General features: G+C 44.6%; 1 protein-coding gene across 24 annotated transcripts in view; it reads right to left on the bottom strand.

Moving 5' to 3' along the window:
- The window catches only part of LOC101042315 (microtubule actin crosslinking factor 1), a 393,287-nt gene that overhangs the window by 63,217 nt on the left and 310,730 nt on the right, over positions 1-19,340 (bottom strand). For 23 of the 24 annotated variants that reach the window (XM_074380572.1, XM_074380574.1, XM_074380570.1 and 20 more), the window contains 3 exons: positions 4,211-4,372; positions 2,809-2,979; positions 1,187-1,353 (listed from right to left, as the gene is read on the bottom strand). In XM_074380572.1, the coding sequence (XP_074236673.1) occupies positions 1,187-1,353; positions 2,809-2,979; positions 4,211-4,372 (500 nt within the window). Of the gene's footprint in view, positions 1-1,186; positions 1,354-2,808; positions 2,980-4,210; positions 4,373-12,302; positions 16,549-19,340 lie in introns of those variants that run through there. The other variant, XM_074380584.1, reaches the window with a different exon arrangement.

The following is a 19,340-nucleotide window of genomic DNA, read 5'->3' as shown; positions in this document are numbered from 1 at the left end:
ACCTGCAGCTGGGGGATGGGAAGGGGAAGACCAGAGGGTAAGTGATAGAGTACTGTGACTACTGAAGAAGCTATCTCAATAGACCTAGTGAGAGCTCGTAAGTCATGAACTGAGGGGAGAGTGGGAATTAGAGAAACAGATGGACAGGAAAGACAATGTGAAGTAAAACAGATAGAATTTAGCATGCTGACAGATGTGGGGCACAAAAGAAAAATTTTAAAAAAGAGTAAAAATAGGGTAGAGGTTTTAAGCCTAGGAAACTGGAAAGCTAATGGTACCATTACTGGAAATGGACAGAGAGAAAAGAAAAGCAGCAGTATAAAATGTAGAAATACAAGTAAGTTAAACTCTTTCCATTTTGTTTCTTCCATTAATATGGGCAAGCCATACTTTGCAACCCAGGTAAGGAATAAGCAAGTCATGGGCAAGTGGATGTAAAAAGACTGAAAAAGGAATTATATGAAGACTGCCATAGGCTGCCTAGGAAACGTAAAGGATACAGTAACAAATGATTGACTCTCTGACTGATTTCTCATTAGCTGGTATTTAATCTTAAAACTGGGGACTGTATAAAAGTAAAGACGTCTATGTGATGTCAGCTCAAGTTACTTATAGCTATGGAAAGAGAAAGGAAATGTTTCCTTGGAGGAGGAAGATTTGTTGCCTGTTTTTTTGACCATTTATTGAGGAAAGTTCATGCATCTCCTGAATTCCCAGAAATTTAACAGAACCAAAGACTAGCTCTTAAAGGTAAAAAAAAATCTACTATTAGAATAAGCCAAGAGAAGTGAAATATGACACATTTCAATTCCTAGTATCAAAAGCATTATTTATAAATATAAGGGGGGAAAATCTGTTTCAAAAACTCAGAAAGTAACTTGGCTGGACTGTAGGAGTTTGTGTCTGTTGTTGGAACTATGATTATACTACAGCAGAACCACCACACAGAGGAATGAGTTTTCCAGCTCCTGGAAATTTATGAGGATGCTGGAGATCATTTCCTGAGTGTGATTCTGGTTATGAGGATCATCTTTAAAATCTTATCCCATTTCAAATAAAAGCCATTAAACACCTTCCAAAAATCTATATGAATCACAGAAGAACTTACAGAGCACTTCAGTGATAGTAAGTCAAAAAACAACAAAACAAACCTCTGACCCACTCCTCAAAATTCCTTTGGGCTTACCTGGTTGCTGCTTTACTGAGTAGTTCAGTCCATCTGCTTTCAAGACTCTCTAGCTGTCCAGTGATTTTCTCTCTGTCAGCAACCTCTGCTGACTGGGCTATTCTGCCTCCTTCTGCTTGAAGCATGTCTACAGTGGCCTTCCGATCATCTAGGAGCCGTTGGAGCAACTATTATATACATGTTTAAAGACAATGAAAAGTGGTAACACAGGTCATTTTAAAATCTGAACTAGGAAGAAAAACAAAAAACAAAAGAAACCAACCCACCAAATCCTGAGCTTCATTGAGTAAAATAAGTTTGTTTCATCCTTGAAGCAAAAACATGAGATATAGCACAGTTCTCACCACTCACATACTTTTCACACACTTAAAACTTTTATTTTTTTATTATTTTATTTTTTAATTATTATTATTTTTTTGAGATGGAGTTTTGCTCGTTACCTAGGCTGGAGTGCAATGGCGCGATCTCGGCTCACCACAACCTCCACCTCCTGGGTTCAGGCAATTCTCCTGCCTCAGCCTGCTGAGTAGCTGGGATTACAGGCACGTGCCACGATGCCCAGCTAATTTTTTGTATTTTTAGTAGAGACAGGGTTTCACCATGTTGACCAGGATGGTCTCGATCTCTTGACCTCGTGATCCGCCCGCCTCGGCCTCCCAAAGTGCTGGGATTACAGGCGTGAGCCACCGCACCCGGCCCCCACACACTTAAAATTTTTAAATGGACCAGTGACTGTCATTATGTGACTAACAGGGAACTTCCTTTGAACCAAGAGAAAATGCCCTAAAAAATGATTAACATTTGAGGTGATGAATATATTAAATTATTTTGACTACTGTAAACATTTCACAATGTATACTGTATTAAAACATCACATTGTATATCATAAACATTTACAATTTTTACTTGTCAACTATACACCAATAAAGCTGAGAAAAGCCGGGCGTGGTGGCTCAAGCCTGTAATCCCAGCACTTTGGGAGGCCGAGGCGGGTGGATCACGAGGTCGAGAGATCGAGACCATCCTGGTCAATATGGTGAAACCCCGTCTCTACTAAAAGTGCAAAAAATTAGCTGGGCATGGTGGCACGTGCCTGTAATCCCAGCTACTCAGGAGGCTGAGGCAGGAGAATTGCCTGAACCCAGGGGGCGGAGGTTGCGGTGAGCCGAGATCGCGCCACTGCACTCCAGCCTGGGTAACAAGGGCGAAACTCAGTCTCAAAAAAAAAAAAAAAAAAAGGCTGAGGAAAAAAAAAATTTCACTAAAATAGAAATTAAACCAACAAAAAAAATACAGATAAAACTCTGTAAATGATATACAACACTATCTAGAATATTACTGACCCTGAAAACACCAAAACCCTCTTAACATAAAATTGTGGATGAACACTGAACTAGGATACATAAACAGGTAAAATTGTACAGTCTACTACTATATGCCACAGTAAACTAGTAGATTTAAGTAAGATAAATAAAATCAATTTCCACCTTTCCTTTCAGGATCACACAAAGTAGGTTAGGATTCTATGAAAACTCCCGAATTCCTTCTTAAACTGTAAGCCAATGCGTTGTCTACCACTCCCTATGGCTGTTACAGTTCACTGTCCCAACATTCTCACTTACCTTCTGTTCTTGGATCTGTGCTTTCACCACTTTATACTCAGCAGATGGAGGTTTCTGATTGGCTATGAGCTCCTCGGTATCTGCCAACCAGCTGAGCAATGGCTCCAAGGCATCTTGAAACTTCCCACAATGCAACAGGGCCTCCTGTAGCTGTGCAATTCTTTGTGCGACCTGTATCATGGACATGTAGGTTCATTATGAGAAAAAAGAAAGTTGTTTTCAAATTATTACTGACCCCTTTTAGTAACCATAGATTTGAACTGCTAAATTTTTATTTCCATTCAGGTTTTGGGAAATCTCAGATTCAGATGTATCTTTTCTTTTTCCCTTTTTAATATAATTTCAACTTTTACTTTAGATTGAGGGGTTACATGCACAGGTTTGTTACATGGATATATTGCACGAAGCCAAGGTTTGAGATACAAAGCATCCCATCAGCCCGGTAGTGAGCACAGTACCCTACAGTTAAGTTTATCAACACTACTCTTGTCCCCCTCCCTTCCTTCCCTCTCTAGTAGCCCCCAGTGTCTACAGTTGCCATGTTTATGTCCATGAATACCCAATGTTTAGCTCCTACTTATAAATAAGAACATATAGTATTTGATTTTCGGTTCCTGCATTAATTTGCTTACGGTAATGTCCTCTATCCAGCTGCATCCATGTTGCTTTAAAGGACATGATTTTCTTCTTTTTCAAGGTTGCATAGTATTCCATGGTGTATATGTACCACGTTTTCTTTATCCATCCACTGTTGATGGGCATCTGGCTAATTCCATGTCTTTTCTATGGTGTATAGTGTTGTAATAAGCACATATGTGTACATGTCTTTTTGGTAGAACTATTTCTTTTTGTGGAGCACGGGAAGAGGGGAGGTGCAGATATATACCCAGTAATGGGACTGCTAGGCTGAATGGTAGTTCTGTTTTAAGTTCTTTGAGAAATCTCCAATCTGCTTTCCTCAGGGGCAGAACTAACTTACATTCCCATCAACAATGTCTAAGTATTCCCTTTCCTCTGCAGCTTTACCAGCATCTGTTTGTTGACTTTTTTTTTTTTTTTTGAGATGGAGTCTCACTCTGTCACCCAGGCTGGAGTGCAGTGGCATGATCTTGGCTCACTGCAACCTCCGCCTCCTAGGTTCAAGCGATTCTCCTGCCTTGGCCTCCTAAGTAGCTGGGACTACAGGCATGCGCCACCACACCCAGCTGATTTTTATATTTTTAGTAGAAATGGGTTTCATGATGTTGGCCAGGATAGTCTTGATCTCTTGACCTCATGATCCTCCTGCCTCAGCATCGCAAAGTGCTGGGATTAGAGACATGAACCACCACTCCCGACCTGCAGATCTATCTTTTCTATGCCCTCTTGTTTCCAGTATACTTGTTACCCACTTGTCACTCACCTTTTTATTCAATGTATTCCAACGAGCATTGATCTCTTCCATGTCATGTTCTAAACCCTGCACATCACAGTCTTTTCCTGCACTCTGAATTAATCCCTGGCCAAGTCCATTCACCTGCTGCAATTTCATTTGAAGAGGATCCACTTGTTCTTTCTGAAACATCTAGATAATTGCAAGCCAAAGAAGATTTAATATGATGGCTGTTAGACCCACTGTACCACACACAGACTGGTTATTCTTGGGGCATTTATGACTTAATGAAAGATGAGCAGGAATAAAGAGAAACAACATGCCATATGCATGTAAAGCACCAAGAAAACATGTGGTAGGCCGGGCACGGTGGCTCACGCCTGTAATCCCAACACTTTGGGAGGCCGAGGCAGGAGGATCACCTGAAGTCAGGAGTTCAAGACCAGCCGGACCAACACGGTGAAACCCTGTCTCTATTTAAAAAAAAGAAAGAAAGAAAGAAAGAGAACATGTGGTTTTATATTTCAATATACATCGTCCTACAGACATGTAATTACAGAGTTATGGCACTACTTAGGTCTTTAACCCAATGACCCTTTTCTTTGTTCTTTTTAAAAATCTGTTGTTTAATTTTTTTTTTTTTTTTTTTTTTTTTTGAGACGGAGTTTCGCTCTTGTTACCCAGGCTGGAGTGCAATGGCACGATCTCGGCTCACTGCAACCTCCGCCTCCTGGGTTCAGGCAATTCTCCTGCCTCAGCCTCCTGAGTAGCTGGGATTATAGGCACGCGCCACCATGCCCAGCTAATTTTTTGTATTTTTAGTAGAGACGGGGTTTCACCATGTTGACCAGGTTGGTCTCGATCTCTCGACCTTGTGATCCACCCGCCTCGGCCTCCCAAATTGCTGGGATTACAGGCTTGAGCCACCGCGCCCAGCCTGTTGTTTAATTTTTAATGCAAAAAGCCATGGAGAACAGAAAAGCATCAACCTCAAAATGGTGTACAAGTAAGTGCAATGTATATGAATCCTAAAAGGGAAGAATGATACCACATGACTAGTACTTAAGATAAAATATACCTTCGGGAATAGCCTTAACTGACCACTGATAATAAGAAAAGCTCTTCTCTAACTAGGACTAATAACTCAATTAGTCAAAACATATTAACAGTGTGAAAAATGCTAGCCTCTTAGCTTAATCCCCCTGTGGCCATTTAACTTCATTCTAATTGAGGGCCGCAGCCCACACACAGCAATAATCTTGAAACAGAATTCCTCTGATTACTCAGGGAAACGGTCCAATAATGTTGGGATATATCCTTAATAACTTCAGACATATACTCTGAGTAAGATACAGATTTACATTTAAAAAACTGCTCAAAAATGATACTGTATTATCCAAGTTTACCATGGAGCAATAGAAATCTAAAACAATGTGAACAGGTGTAACAAGCAATGTGCATATTTAGCTCTACTACAGTTATGTTCTATTATGATTTAGACACCTCTAAAAGGAAACAAAAAGGGTCAGAAAAGAATGGTACTTTTGCCACATTAAGAGTATGAAGGAAAATAATGAAATAAATACTTGCTCCTAAGATCGGGTTTCTCTCAGTTATCAGAGGGACAGAACAAGCCATATTTCACTAGCCTGGATTTATTTCTCTTGCTTTTTCTTCCATCAGCCAGATGATTCAATTAAGGCCAGAGGATGACAGAAAATGGAAGAGGACAAAAATAAATATAAAAGAAAATTATAAGTTTCAATAAGACCAATTTGGTCAATATGAGATGACAGATCACACTAGGATTAGGAAGCCGATTCTAGAAAGAATGGTCTATGGCTGGCTAAGATCACCAGGAAGGGAAAGTCCCAGGGAACACTGAAAAGGGAAGGTTATAAAAGTAATTACGTATGCACTTCATTTTTTTTAACTATAGTTTGATTATACCATATTTTCTTAGGCAACATTACAAAGCAGTTCAGCTAAAATGACTATTTCTCCAACAACATGGTTCCCAGAAAAAACAACCGCTATCATTCCATTTTGTAGTATTAAAGATGTTTCTGCTGAAGAAAAATCAGTTCAGAAGCGGGAAAAACCTCCCAAGTTTAAAGTTGCTTTTGGTACAATAAAATGCTGGTGGTGAAGCTGAAGGAATGAAAAGTCAAAGAAGGCAGAAAGCCAAGGTATGTAGGGAAGATGTCAAGTGCACATTAAAGGGCCCCCTTTTACTCAATAACCAAATCCTATTTCACACTGCAACTGACATTTAAATTGTTTCTGTGCTTTCCAACATGACAGCCAGCAGCTACATATAGCTATTGACATTTAAATTAAATTTAAAATCCAGTTCCTCAGACCCACTAACCACATTTCACATGGTGAAAGCCACATGTGGCCAGTGGTTACTATACCGGACCATAGATAGAGAACATCTCCATCTTGGCAGCAAGTTCTACTGGATAGCACTATAAATTATACAGAAAAGTAAAACAGGCTAGGCACAGTGGCTCATGCTTGTAATCCTAGCACTTTGGGAGGTTGAAGCAAGCAGATTGCCTGAGCTTGGGAGCTCAAGAACAGCCTGGGCTACATGGTGAAACCTCATCAATACTAAAAATACACACACACACACACACACACACACACACACACACACACACACACTCTCTCTCTCTCTCTCTCTCTCTCTCTCTCTTTCTCTCTCTCTCTCTCTCTCACTGTTAGCTGGGCATGGTGGAACACTCCTGTAGTCCCATAGTCCCAGCTACTTGGGAGGCTGAGGCATGAGAATTGCTTGAACCTGGGAGGTAGAGATTTCGGTCAGCCCAGATCGCACCACTGAACTCCAACCTGGGCAACAAGAGCAAAACTCCATCTAGTGAAGCTCCATCTCTCTCTCTCTCTCTCTCTCTCTCTCACACACACACACACACACCCACCCAAAAAAAGGAAGGAAGGTAAAGTTATATTTATATTTAAATAGCTCAATAATCACTTTCATACACAGTTTGAATATCCCTTATCTAAAATGCATGGGGTCAGAAGTGCTTCTGAATTCAGATTTACTCAAATTTTCGAATATCTGCATTAAATTCTTACTGGTTGACCATCCCAAAGAAAATCTGAAATCTGAAATGCTCCAATGAGCACTTCTTTTGAGCATCATGTCAGCATCCAGAAAGTTTCAGATTTAGGACATTTCGGATTTTGAATGTTCAACCTCTAATAAGAGCTGCTGCTACTTTAAAATTTTGGATTTACTTTGTTTACAGACATTTTCTATAAAAGCATTAGCTATTCCTTAATTTCTCATCTTCACTCTATGAATTAAGTTGACAGGGACAATGAGTATTTGTACCATTTCTCATAAAATATATGGAAGCCCTTCTAAATAAATATTATTTATTTTGAATATAAGTGAACAGAACATTAAAGAACGTAAATTTGAAAACACCTGCTTCCATCTGTCACACCCAAATAAAGCCGTTTCGCAAGACCAGAGCTTTTAGATACACTGAAATTCCTACTCTGTAGTATTTCACATACTGTTAGTGAAACAGGACTGTGCCATATTATTAACTAGGCAGCACTGGCAGACATTTTCCAAAGAAGTACACTAGTAAAAACTGTTGCAAGGTTGTAACATGCAACTAGGATACAAAATAGAAAATTTTCCAAAGAACTCCTTAAAACACTTTTATCTTTGTTATTGCATTTTATTTTTTTTTTTAGACAGGGTTTCACACTGTTGCCCAGGCTGGAATGCAGAGACACAATCTCAGCTCACTGTAACCTCTGCCTCCCAGGTTCAAGTGATTCTCCTACCTCAGCCTCCCAAGTAGCTGGGACTACAGACATGCACCACCATACCTGGCTAATTTTTCTATTTTTTGGTAGAGACAGGGTTTCACCATGTTGACTGGGCTGGTCTTGAACTCTTGACCTCAAGTGATTTGCCTACTTTAGCCTTCCAAAGTGCTGAGATTACAGGTGTGAGCCACAGCATCCAACCTTGTTATTGCATTTTTCCAGTTTTATCCTGACTCATTCTTTTCTGTTGTCCTTTGTTCTCTTTCTCCTCTTCTAGACCTCTAAATGTTTAATGAAGTCTTTGGGGGTGGGAGTGAGGGAAAGTGTCAGTCCTGGACTCTCTTCTCCTTCTATATTTCTAGGCAATTCCATCAATTTCTATGGGTTTAAATACTAACTACAATAAATGCTTATGCCTTTCATTATGTCTCTCTTCTGAGTTTCAAACCCATCTGTCCCTGTTCTGAGTTTCAAACCTATATGTCTAACTGCTTTCTTTTTTTGTTTTTTTCTTCATTGTGGGGAGGGGACAGAGCCTCACTCTGTCACCAGGCTGGAGTGCAGTGTCGTGATCTTGGCTCACTGCAATCTCTGCCACTCAGGTTCAAGTGATTCTCCTGCCTCAGCCTCCCAAGTAGCTGGGACTACAGGTGTGCACCACCACACCCGGCTAACTTTTTCTATTTTAGTAGAGACAGGGTTTCACCACGTTGGCCAGGCTGGTCTCAAACTCCTGACCTTGTGATCCACCCACCTTGGCCTCCCAAAGTGCTAGAACTGGAGGCATGAGCCACCGTGCCTGGCCTCAACTGCTTTCTTAATATCTACATGCAAAAAATGAATCACAGGCATCTCAAGCCTAACATTTCAAAGATGAAACTATCTTCCACTTTTCCTTACTCCCAAATCTGCTATTTCTTAAATCAATAATTTACACCATCTACTCCACTGTACAAACGAGAACTTAAATGTCACTCTTGATAACTCTCTCACCCCCAACACAGAAGCCATAATAAGCTCTTGATTTTACCTCCAAAATAAATTTTCAATCCACCCAGTTGTCTTCAAATCCATTGATATATTTTTATTCAAAGTATTTGCCAAAATTTCTAACCATATATTATTTTATTTGTGTGTGGCTTTCTTAATATCTGCCTCCCCTACTCAGTATAAGTTCCATAAGGGCAACGACCATGCCAATTCTATTTACTGTAGGAACCTAGTACCTGGTACAGAGTAGGTATAGGTACTCATAATATTTATTTAGGCCAGGCATTGTGGCTCATGTCTATAATTGCAACACTTTAGGAGGCCGAGGTGGGCAGATCACCTGAGGTCAGAAGTTCACAACCAGCCTGGCCAACAGGGTGAAACCCTGTCTCTACTAAAAATATTTTAAAAAAATCATCCAGGTGTGTTGGCACACGCCTATAATACCAACTACTCGGGAGGCTGAGGCAGGAGAATCAATGGAAACCGGGAGGCAGAGGTTGCAGTGAGCCAAGATCATGCCACTGCACTCAAGCCTGGGCAACAGAGCAAGACTTTCAAAAAAAAATTTTTATTCAGTGAATGAATGAACCCTTGTATAGAAATGGTGTTGGGGAAAGCTAAAAAACCAATAAAGGTTCTGCTGATCAGCAGAGCATTCAAACACTGAACTGGAATTGTGGTGCTCCCCAATTTCTGCTTAAACAGACTTTCTTGGCAATTTTTAATTTTACAGAACCCTTATTTTATGCAAAAGGTTTTTTTCTTCCTTAGAACCAGTGACTCGAATTAAAACTGCAAAAGTCTATAAATAAGCAGGGAGTTTATATAACCAGAGATTGCTCTGAGTGGGCCTCAGATCCCACTACAGAAAAAGCAAACAAGTTTTTGGCATTTTGCTTCTACCAAACGCTGTTGTTATTGGCTATTAGAAAGTTTTATCTACTTTAACCATATATACATGTCTGCACTTGTACATATACATACAAACATAGAAGACCTCGGTTCATTCTAAATCACTTGTCGAGTTCTAAGTGTTTATATATAAAAATGACAGGTTCAGTTGCCTCTTGGAATCCTCTTAGGGTAATGGAAGAAATAAAAAATTGATAATCTCTCCTCTTGGAAAAACTTTTTTAAAAATAATATTTCACCAATTTAGGAAACATGTATACTCATGTTAACTCTATAATGATTTGATTTTTTTCAGTATTTTCAAAATAGCCCCTCTACATTCCTGTTGGCTAACAGTCCTGGCTGAGGCTCAGATCTTTTCTTTCCTGCACACAGATGTAGGCATTTACTTGCTTCTAGATATTCCATAAAATAACCACACTTCAAAGATGGACAACCGTGCAGCTGGGCTACCATTTCCTTCTTCTGTCATTTACATCAGGCAATATTTCATAAAAGGATTACCTCCAGTAGCTGGAAGGACAGTTAGAGATTACGTAGCCAACTACATATTTTGCAGATGAGGAAACAGGATCCCAGAGACTGATGCAGGATTTCTATAAATTTTTTTACCTTTATGCATATTTGATTGCCTCATTATGAACTTAATCCCTGTATTTCATGATCACTGCTATATAAGCTTTATACCAGAGATATTCTGGGTTTCTTTTCTTTTTATTTTCTTAGAGATGGGGAGGTCTCACTATGTTGCCTAGGCTGTTTTTGAACTCCTGGCCTCAAGCAATCCTCTTGCCTTGGCCTCCCAAAGTGTTGGGACTATAGGTGTGAGAGCCACTACTCTGGTAAAATATTCTGTTATTACCAAGAATGTCAGTGCAAGACATCTACTCAGTTGTTGACCTATTGTCTTTACTTCGGCCAGGCTACTAGGATCTCAGTGTCAACTCCAAATTCAACAGAACTCAGAAAACTGAATCAAAAATCTATCAGTCTCAAAGATGATGCATCCTAATTTGATGGAATGCTACATTACAAAATAACTGGTAAAGCTCAAGGTAAAATTACCCTCACCCAGCAAAGCCAGAGGATCTTAATCAATTCTCTTAATCAAAGAGCTAATGGCATGCAATCAAAATGATTTTGTTGTCAGGAGCTGCATGTTTAACCGGTGTTCTAGCTGAGTTATGGCTGCCCTGAAAGGCTCTGCAATGAGGTGAATGAGAAACCCATCTTTCTTGTAGCATCCATCCATACTAGGAAATTGACACTCATGCATTCAGTCAGCCAGTCAACAGCAAATGCCTACTATGAAGAAGGCACTATTCTGAGTCCTAAGGGTGCAGTAAAATCAAAACAATCTTCTCAGTTATCTCTGACTGCATTAAGGTTAAACCTCTGATTCCTTCACTCTTACCACTGACCAAATGAAACCCAGATAGTTAACTGTAGAAAGCTGCTGATCTCAAATTCCTTGGACTAGGAGTGCTCAAGGATGTGGAACGTCGTTTCCAACTGTTTCCTAACACATTCGGTTCTCTTAAGATTAAGAATCTTAGAGCCAAGAGAGACCCAAGAGTACATTTAGCCCAATTTTCTTGTTTTATAGCTTAAGAAACAAGGGTCCTGGAAAGGAAAGTGACTTACTTAAGGACACAAACGCAGTTTGACAAAGATGACTAAAATATCTCTATTTTTCATAAACATTATTATGCCTAGCTCTGGCTTTCAGAAACGCACATTTGCATTTAAAAGTTCTTAATTGCTTATCTTCATTGCTTCTATCCAACCTGCTTTGGTAAATTCCTTCAACTAACCAACATAGCTATTTGAAGAGAACGGGTGAGATATGGCCAGTGATTGGTAATCTTACATGCTTGCTGTTTTAAATGTATCTTATGTTACCCTCACAGAGTTCTGCCTTAACAAATAAGGAAATAGGATATTCAGAACAGCTAACTATTTTCCCAGAGTGTTTAAGAAGCACCCCAGATCTCATTCCAAAGTTCACACTCTGGCCTCTACCTAAATGTTGATACCACCGATCAATAAACTGTCTCTTGGTTTAAGAAAGAACATGCTCATTGTATAATTCAAAAGCAGAATCACCATTTCCTGCTAATCATCCTGTTAAAAATGTAAATCAACAACTGTTTATATCCCTGTTTTCCTTGGTATTGGCTTACCTGAATAAACAATGAAGCATGAAATTATAAAGTTTTTCACCAGACAAAATTTAAGTATATTTTCCCTCTAAACTCAAAGAAAGACTACAAACTATAAGCCCAGGGGACCCAAAGAGAACAAAGAACATCTGTGTCATTTCTCTTCACCATCAAGTCAGCCTTGCAAATCTCACTTTACTCTCTAGACCCTTCTCAGCATCAAAATGGGCAACTATTACCTCATCTGAATTTAATCCGGTGGTTGTAGTCAGAGGCACTTTCCCATGTAGCACTGTGCTGGTCACCTCTTTTATGCCAAATGCTGGGGGATCAAAGTCCTCCTTGACCCACATTCCAGTGGAGGAAGCCTCCTCTAGAACAGGAATTCCTTCTTCTGAAATAGGCAGTGAATCAGTGTGGGCAGAAACTCCCAGAAGGGGCACACCAATGGGGAAAACTTCCTCCATAGGAGGCACTGCAGCTGCTGGGGAGGCGGGCTCCTCAGGGGTGGGCGCTGCAGCTGCTGGGGAGGCGGGCTCCTCAGGGGTGGGCGCTGCAGCTGCTGGGGAGGCGGGCTCCTCAGGGGTGGGCGCTGCAGCTGCTGGGGAGGCGGGCTTCTCAGGAGTAGACACTGAAGCTGCTGGGGAAGTGAGTTCCCCTGGGGTGAGCACTGTAGCTGCTGAGGAGGTGGGTTCCTCTAGGGTGGGCTCCTCAGGGATGACCACTAAAGCTGCCAGGGAAGTGAGTTCCTCTGGAGTGGCCACCACAGCTGCAGGTGAGGCAGATTCCTCTGGGGTGGCATGTTCCTCTGGGGTGAGCACTACAGCAGCTAGGGAGGCAGATTCCTCTGGGGTGGGCACTGCAGCAGCTGGAGAGGCGGGCTCCTCGGGGATAGACACTGCAGCAGCTGGGGTGGCATGTTCCTCTGTGGGGAGCACTGCAGCAGCTGGGGTGGCATGTTCCTCTGTGGGGAGCACTGCAGCAGCTGGGGTGGCATGTTCCTCTGGGGTGATCACTGCAGCAGCTAGGGTGGCATGTTCCTCTGGGGTGGACACTCTAAAAGCTGGAGTATCAGGCTCCTCTGGAGCATGCACTGTGGTAGCTGGGGTGACAGGCCATTCTGGTGTATCATCCTCCTCTGTAATGGCAATAGCTAGAGCAGTCCACTCTGGGGAGGACCCTGCAACAGCTGATACATTCTCCTGTGTGATGGCTGCTGCAACAGCTGGAGCAGTCTCCTCTGGGGAGGACACTGCAGCAACTGGGACAGTAGTCCTCTCTGGGGCTGATACTGCAGCAGCTGTGACATCCTCCTCCTCTAAGGAGACTACTGAAGCAACTGGGACGTCCTCATGTGGGAAGGGCACTATAGCAGCAGCTATAGCAGTTCCCTCTGGGGCAGGCACTGCAGCAGCTGAGGGGGCAGGCCCCTCTGAGGAAAGCACTACAGCAATTGAGATATCCTTCTCTTGGCTGGGCAGCGCAGCATCTAGGGCATCTTCTACAGTGGGCACTGCAGCAGTCTCGGAAGGCCTCTGGAGGATGGGTATCCATTCCTCTAAAACTGGTTCAGTATTACCAACCTCGGTAACTTGTTTCTCTGGAAAAATATTTAGGAATGAATCAGAATCTTTCCTTTCCATCTCCCCTCCCTCTGATGATGCCACATCCAGCTCAGGCTTTGTATCATTCACAGTTTCCACTCTATCTGGATTAAGTCTCAGTTCTCCAACCAGCAGGTGCAGACTCAGAATCTCTGACTCTGGGGACTTCCTCTGGAGATCTTGAAAGAACTGCTCTGGTAAGTTTCTGTGGAAATGTGCCGGGGCTCCATCCTCCAAAAGTGTGGCTTGATAATCCAGCTTTTTTGTCTCACCATCCTCATCACAAACTTTCTCCACAGAGAATGCACAAGCATCCACATTTCCCAAGGATGTCAGACTGTTATTTTCTTGATTAACAATTACATTCTCACTTTCCAAATGAATCTCATCTGTTAGCAAATGTGATTCATATAACACCTCTACTTCAGGTCCTGAGGTAACATCTGTTAGTTCATGATTAAAAGCAAAACTAAAGGTGACCCTCTCAGTACACTCCTCAACATTCCCCTCAGTTTGACTGCAGTCTCCCTGGGACAAACTGCCATTGTCTTTGGCCAGCTCAGAAGCAATGAAGCCTGATAATTTTTCTTCATGAGAAACCCTGTGATCAGAGTTCAGCAGTCCTCCTGGATCCAGCTTTTCCAGTGAATCCAGATCAGCTGGCTGTCTGGACTTAAATTCTGCAGTCCTGGGGCTAAAAGGCACTTTTTCACATTCCTCCTTGTTAACAGTGGAAGTGTCTCTCATGTTATCAATGTGGGCAATAAGTTCCACAGCATTAGGCACCTGAGAAGAATCCAGGGTATTAAAATATCCACAATCCAGTCCAGAATCATAGTCTCTTGCCCTTACGTGTAAAAGGCCTAAATGTTGTTCCTTTTCTAAGGCAGCCCCTGGAAAATAACGAATTACAAGCAAAGTTTCTGCATCCTGGGATGTGGCCAGCCCTTCAGAAGAGGTTTGATTCTGTAGCTCAACTAGAGGAGTTACTCCTTCTTCACATAAACACTCCTTTTCAAGTTCGAGAAACATCTGCACTGAGTCTGTGTCAGAGAGGTGCTCTGCATCAACAACCCCCACAGTACATGCTGAATCTGAAACAAGACCCCCTAGCTCCTGAGCAGTTCTGTTTGCCACCTCACCGAGAACACCCTCACCTGTAAGAACACAATCGCAATCCAGGGGTATATCCTTGGGAACGGTAGCCAACTGGTCCTTGGCTGGCTGAGGGTCATCAGGGCAACAAATCTGACCAAGAGATGGGTGGCCAAAAGTCCTCAAGACAGCAGCTAAGCAATCGGATCCATCCTCCACCACTGCTGTGTTTGCTTGTTCTCTTTCTTCAAAAGTATCTGCCAGGCTGTTCTTCTCATCTGCCATCAGAAAAGTCTTTTCCCTCTCTGACAGTTTATCTTCCTCCCACTCCCCCTCAGCCTCCATCATGATCCATCGCTCATCCTCCTCAAACTTTAGCTCAGACTCCGTTTTCTCTCTCAGGCTGGGGGTTACGAGAACATGCAATTCTGGATCTAACAGCTCTTCACTCAGGCAAGGGGAGAGAGGTGGCATTTCCACAGTGCAGGCTGTGTCCCCAAGGGGGTGCTGCTTCTCACTAAAACCTCCCTTAGTGAAACTTTTTGTGGCCCTTGGCCAGGTTGCACTTGAGAATCTGGATTCCTGCATTACATCTGTGTTACCACTTGCTGCTGCAGCTTCTGATTCTAGAGACTGGAATTCATGGGGAGAGTTTGCACTGTGCTGCTGAAATCTAAAGTCCTGGCAGTCTCCACTTAAGTTTTTTACATCGTGCACCTCTGGAATACCTATGGATTTGGACACATGCTCCAGAGTTACTGACTCTGACTGAGGTTCCCTGTGGTCGAAATGACCACAACTTTCTGTTAATGCAGAACTTGACTCCTTCTTCTCTTGCAAGGAAGGATTTGAAGCACCAGCTTCTGAAACCTCACTGAGAGAAGCTTCCATCCTCTCTGCAAATTCTGGGAAGTTGGGTGGCATAAAGGACTTCCACGATCTCCTGTTAACATTGTCTTTGCGTTCTGCATTTGGCCGCCTTCTGGGTGGCACAGGTGCTGACTTCTGCACATCACTGCTTAGCTTTAGTGCATCAAATATTATCCTCTCATCCAGCTTCTTACCTTCTGGTGCTCTAGATTCAAACACATTAGATGCTACTCCTAATGTACCATTGCTGGATATAGTACTTCCTTCCATCTTTTCCATGGTGCTTTTTGAAGTCTGGTGAAGCTTTGACCCCTGGTCAATTTGCTCATTTATCCTCATTGTATCATATATAGATCGCTGTGGAACATAGCAGTCCTCTATGTAGCCATCCTCCTCGTCTCCTTTCCCCAGACAGGTGGGGTTCCGCCTTAAACAGTCTGGCCTGCTGAGTGGCTTACCCATACTTTTTCAATCAAGATGAACCATCAATCTTTCAAAAGTTTTTTCACGAGTTCCCACGAAATGCATTTTACATAAGTTATAAATCCTTTTAGCTGTTCATACTCCAAACCACCATTTGCATCTGCCCTCCAGAAAGGCCTGGAAGCCCCATTTCGAAACCATTCTGGGAGAAGCTCTAAGACAAACAGCTTTTTCCTCACAGGCTAGCAGCCTCATAGTTGCAGACAGACGGTATAATTTAAAATAATTCCTTGTATGGCTTCTGGTTTATTTTTTTTAAGAGCACTGCTCTTTCGAATTCAGTCAACAAAAATCATCGGATATTGACAAGTCTTTTTCTATATCTAGTTCCATTCACTTCTCACCGACGCAGAGTTGGGAGCAGCAAATTTATGCCGACTGTGTCCTTTAATAACAATGGCACAGCCTCTCTAGTCTTCAAGTATGGCCCAAGCTCCTAAGAATTCCTTTCATTTTATCCTAGTTCCAGCCCCGGAGAGTCCAGCTGGTCTGAATTAGCCATTCGTCCTCCCTAGCTGGGGTGTTTGCATTTGAGCTGAGCTGGTCGGCGGATATTCCTGCAACTTTAAACACAGGAAGTCCTTCATTCGGGGCCAGCTTGGGGCTTCCTGTCTCCAAAACATCATGGCATTGTTGTGGCTCCCAGGCCAACCCTGCGCTGTGGATGCAAAACAAGGCGAGCGGAGGTCCGCGCCAGGCCTTTCGAAAGGCGGGCGGGCGGCAGCAACGGCTGCGGGTCTGCAGAGGGGCTTGCTCAGCACGGCCCGCTTCCTCGCACCATGTCGCGCGCCCCGAGGGCCAGGGTCGCCTCACCGCAGGCTGCAGGTGGCTCCCGGCCGCGTCGGCCTCAGGTCCCGTGCTCAGGAAGTTAGTTTGTCCCTCCGGCAGCTGAGTCCCGAGTGCTGTGGGCGCCGCCTCCCCCGCCGCCGCCAGTCGCCGGCCCGCAGCCGCCGTGCCGTGGGCTGCATGACAAGCAGCCGCCTCTATTCTCCACCACGCCGCTGGCCCCGCGGCCCTGCGGCCCCGCCGTCTTCCCCGCCCGCAGCTGTCACGGTCCCGGCATGCAAACTTCTGCCTGGGAACAAAAGGCTCCGCTCGGGCCGGCGGGGGCCGAGCCTTCCTCCCCCGCGCCGCGCGGCCCGCTAGCTCGCTGGCTCGCTGGCTCGCTGGAAGTGCTCGGCTGGCGGGCGGCTCTCCTCCCTCTTCCCCGCGCCGCCGCGCAGCGCAGCCCCGCCCGGGCAGCCCCCTGGAAGCCGGGGAGCGCGAGACGCTGAGAGCCCGGGAGGAGGGCGGGGGCGGGGCCCACCGGGGGCGGGGCCGGGGAGAGGAGCGACCCAGAGCGAGGAGGGGTCGGCGGAGAAGATTGGAGGCCGAGGCGCCGAAGGAGGGGCTTCTGCGGGATTTGGAGCGAGGGACCCGGGGCGCCAGCCCCACCCCTCGGCTCCCGCGCCCCACGCCCACCGCGCCCCGGGGGCAGAGGGGAACGCCCCGCCCCCGGAGAGGGCGCAGGAAGAGGAGCGAAACCCGCGCGACTCTCGGCTGCGCCGCGCAAATCCCCTGACAAAGGAAAGCCCCGCCCTCCTCCCACTGGCTCGGCCCCTCCCGCCCCCGTCTCGCTACCCGCCCGGCTCCGAGCCCAGCCCAAAGGCGAACGTACCCAGAAGGGGCACTCCTGTTCTCCCAGCTGGCCGGTTCTGACGAGGGACACTCAAGTTCCCGTGTGGCGGCAGGTCGCGCCGCCTGGGGTGGGCTGCCAGCATCGCCCTCGGCTCCAGCTCTGCCGCCAAAGGCTGTCCCTATAGTCCCTCCAATGTCACCTTTAGTGCGCCCCCAGCCAGACCGAAGAACACTCCAGCCTTAAACCCGGCACTTTCCCAATGTCCCAAAGGAATTCGGTCATGCTCAGAGACCAAGTTATTGGATAACTTCAGGCACATTCTACCTTCACTCTCCCCCTTCTAAAGTATATCAAGTCCTGCTCAATTCTCCCACCAGGATTTCTCTGCTCACAGACCTGAGTGGATCAATGATGGAAGAAAATGGGATGGAGGGAGAGGTGAGGATGCCAACAGCTGAGCCCTACGACCAAACACGTGGGTCCTTTATAGCTGCGCACAGCCAAGAAAACCTGAGCCTCCTTGGGCCAGATGAAAAGCATGGGTATTTCAAATCTCAAATAGAAAAATACTAGAGAAGGCCGGGCGCGGTGGCTCAAGCCTGTAATCCCAGCACTTTGGGAGGCCGAGGCGGGTGGATCACGAGGTCGAGAGATCGAGACCATCCTGGTCAACATGGTGAAACCCCGTCTCTACTAAAAATACAAAAAATTAGCTGGGCATGGTGGCTCGTGCCTGTAATCCCAGCTACTCAGGAGGCTGAGGCAGGAGAATTGCCTGAACCCAGGAGGCGGAGGTTGCGGTGAGCCGAGATCGCGCCATTGCACTCCAGCCTGGGTAACAAGAGCGAAACTCCATCTCAAAAAAAAAAAAAAAAAGAAAAAGAAAAATACTAGAGAAAAGTGGCTCACAATCCCCTCATCCACAGCTTTTTGCTTTTATTTTTATTTATTTATTTATTTTTTTTTTGAGACGGAGTTTCGCTCTTGTTTCCCAGGCTGGAGTGCAATGGCGTGATCTCGGCTCACCGCAACCTCCGCCTCCTGGGTTCAGGCAATTCTCCTGCCTCAGCCTCCTGAACAGCTGGGATTACAGGCATGCGCCACCATGCCCAGCTAATTTTTTGTATTTTTTTTAGTAGAGACAGGGTTTCACGATGTTGACCAGGTTGGTCTCGGTCTCTTGACCTCATGATCCACCCGCCTCGGCCTCCTAAAGTGCTGGGATTACAGGCTTGAGCCACCGCGCCCGGCAAGCTTTTTGCTTTTAGAAAAGCCACCTGGTCACCTGGTGACTGTTAAAGAATGTACAAAGGACAATCCAGGAAACTGTCCACCAGAGGCAGCTGCATCTCTGAAGGGGTCCAATACTCTGTTCTCTTTGTGATAGCCATTCTCTGGATTTATGAAGAAAAAAACAGTATCTATTAAAATTCGGAATCCCTGTTGGACCATGTGGTCAATATATACGGTAAAACTTATGGAAAAGTTATTTCTACCCTTTACACAAATAGTATGTGAAACCAACACCTGGTGTATGGAGATCTGGCACAGAAACCCAGAGCTGAGCCTTAGGCTTACTTAGGGAATCAGACTGGTCCTTGGCAAAG

This window comes from Saimiri boliviensis, chromosome 11, assembly GCF_048565385.1.
Source record: "Saimiri boliviensis isolate mSaiBol1 chromosome 11, mSaiBol1.pri, whole genome shotgun sequence".
In the NCBI taxonomy this organism is placed as follows: Eukaryota; Metazoa; Chordata; class Mammalia; order Primates; family Cebidae; genus Saimiri; species Saimiri boliviensis.
Note: the sequence above shows the minus strand (reverse complement) of the source record. Positions and strands in the feature narration are given on the sequence as shown.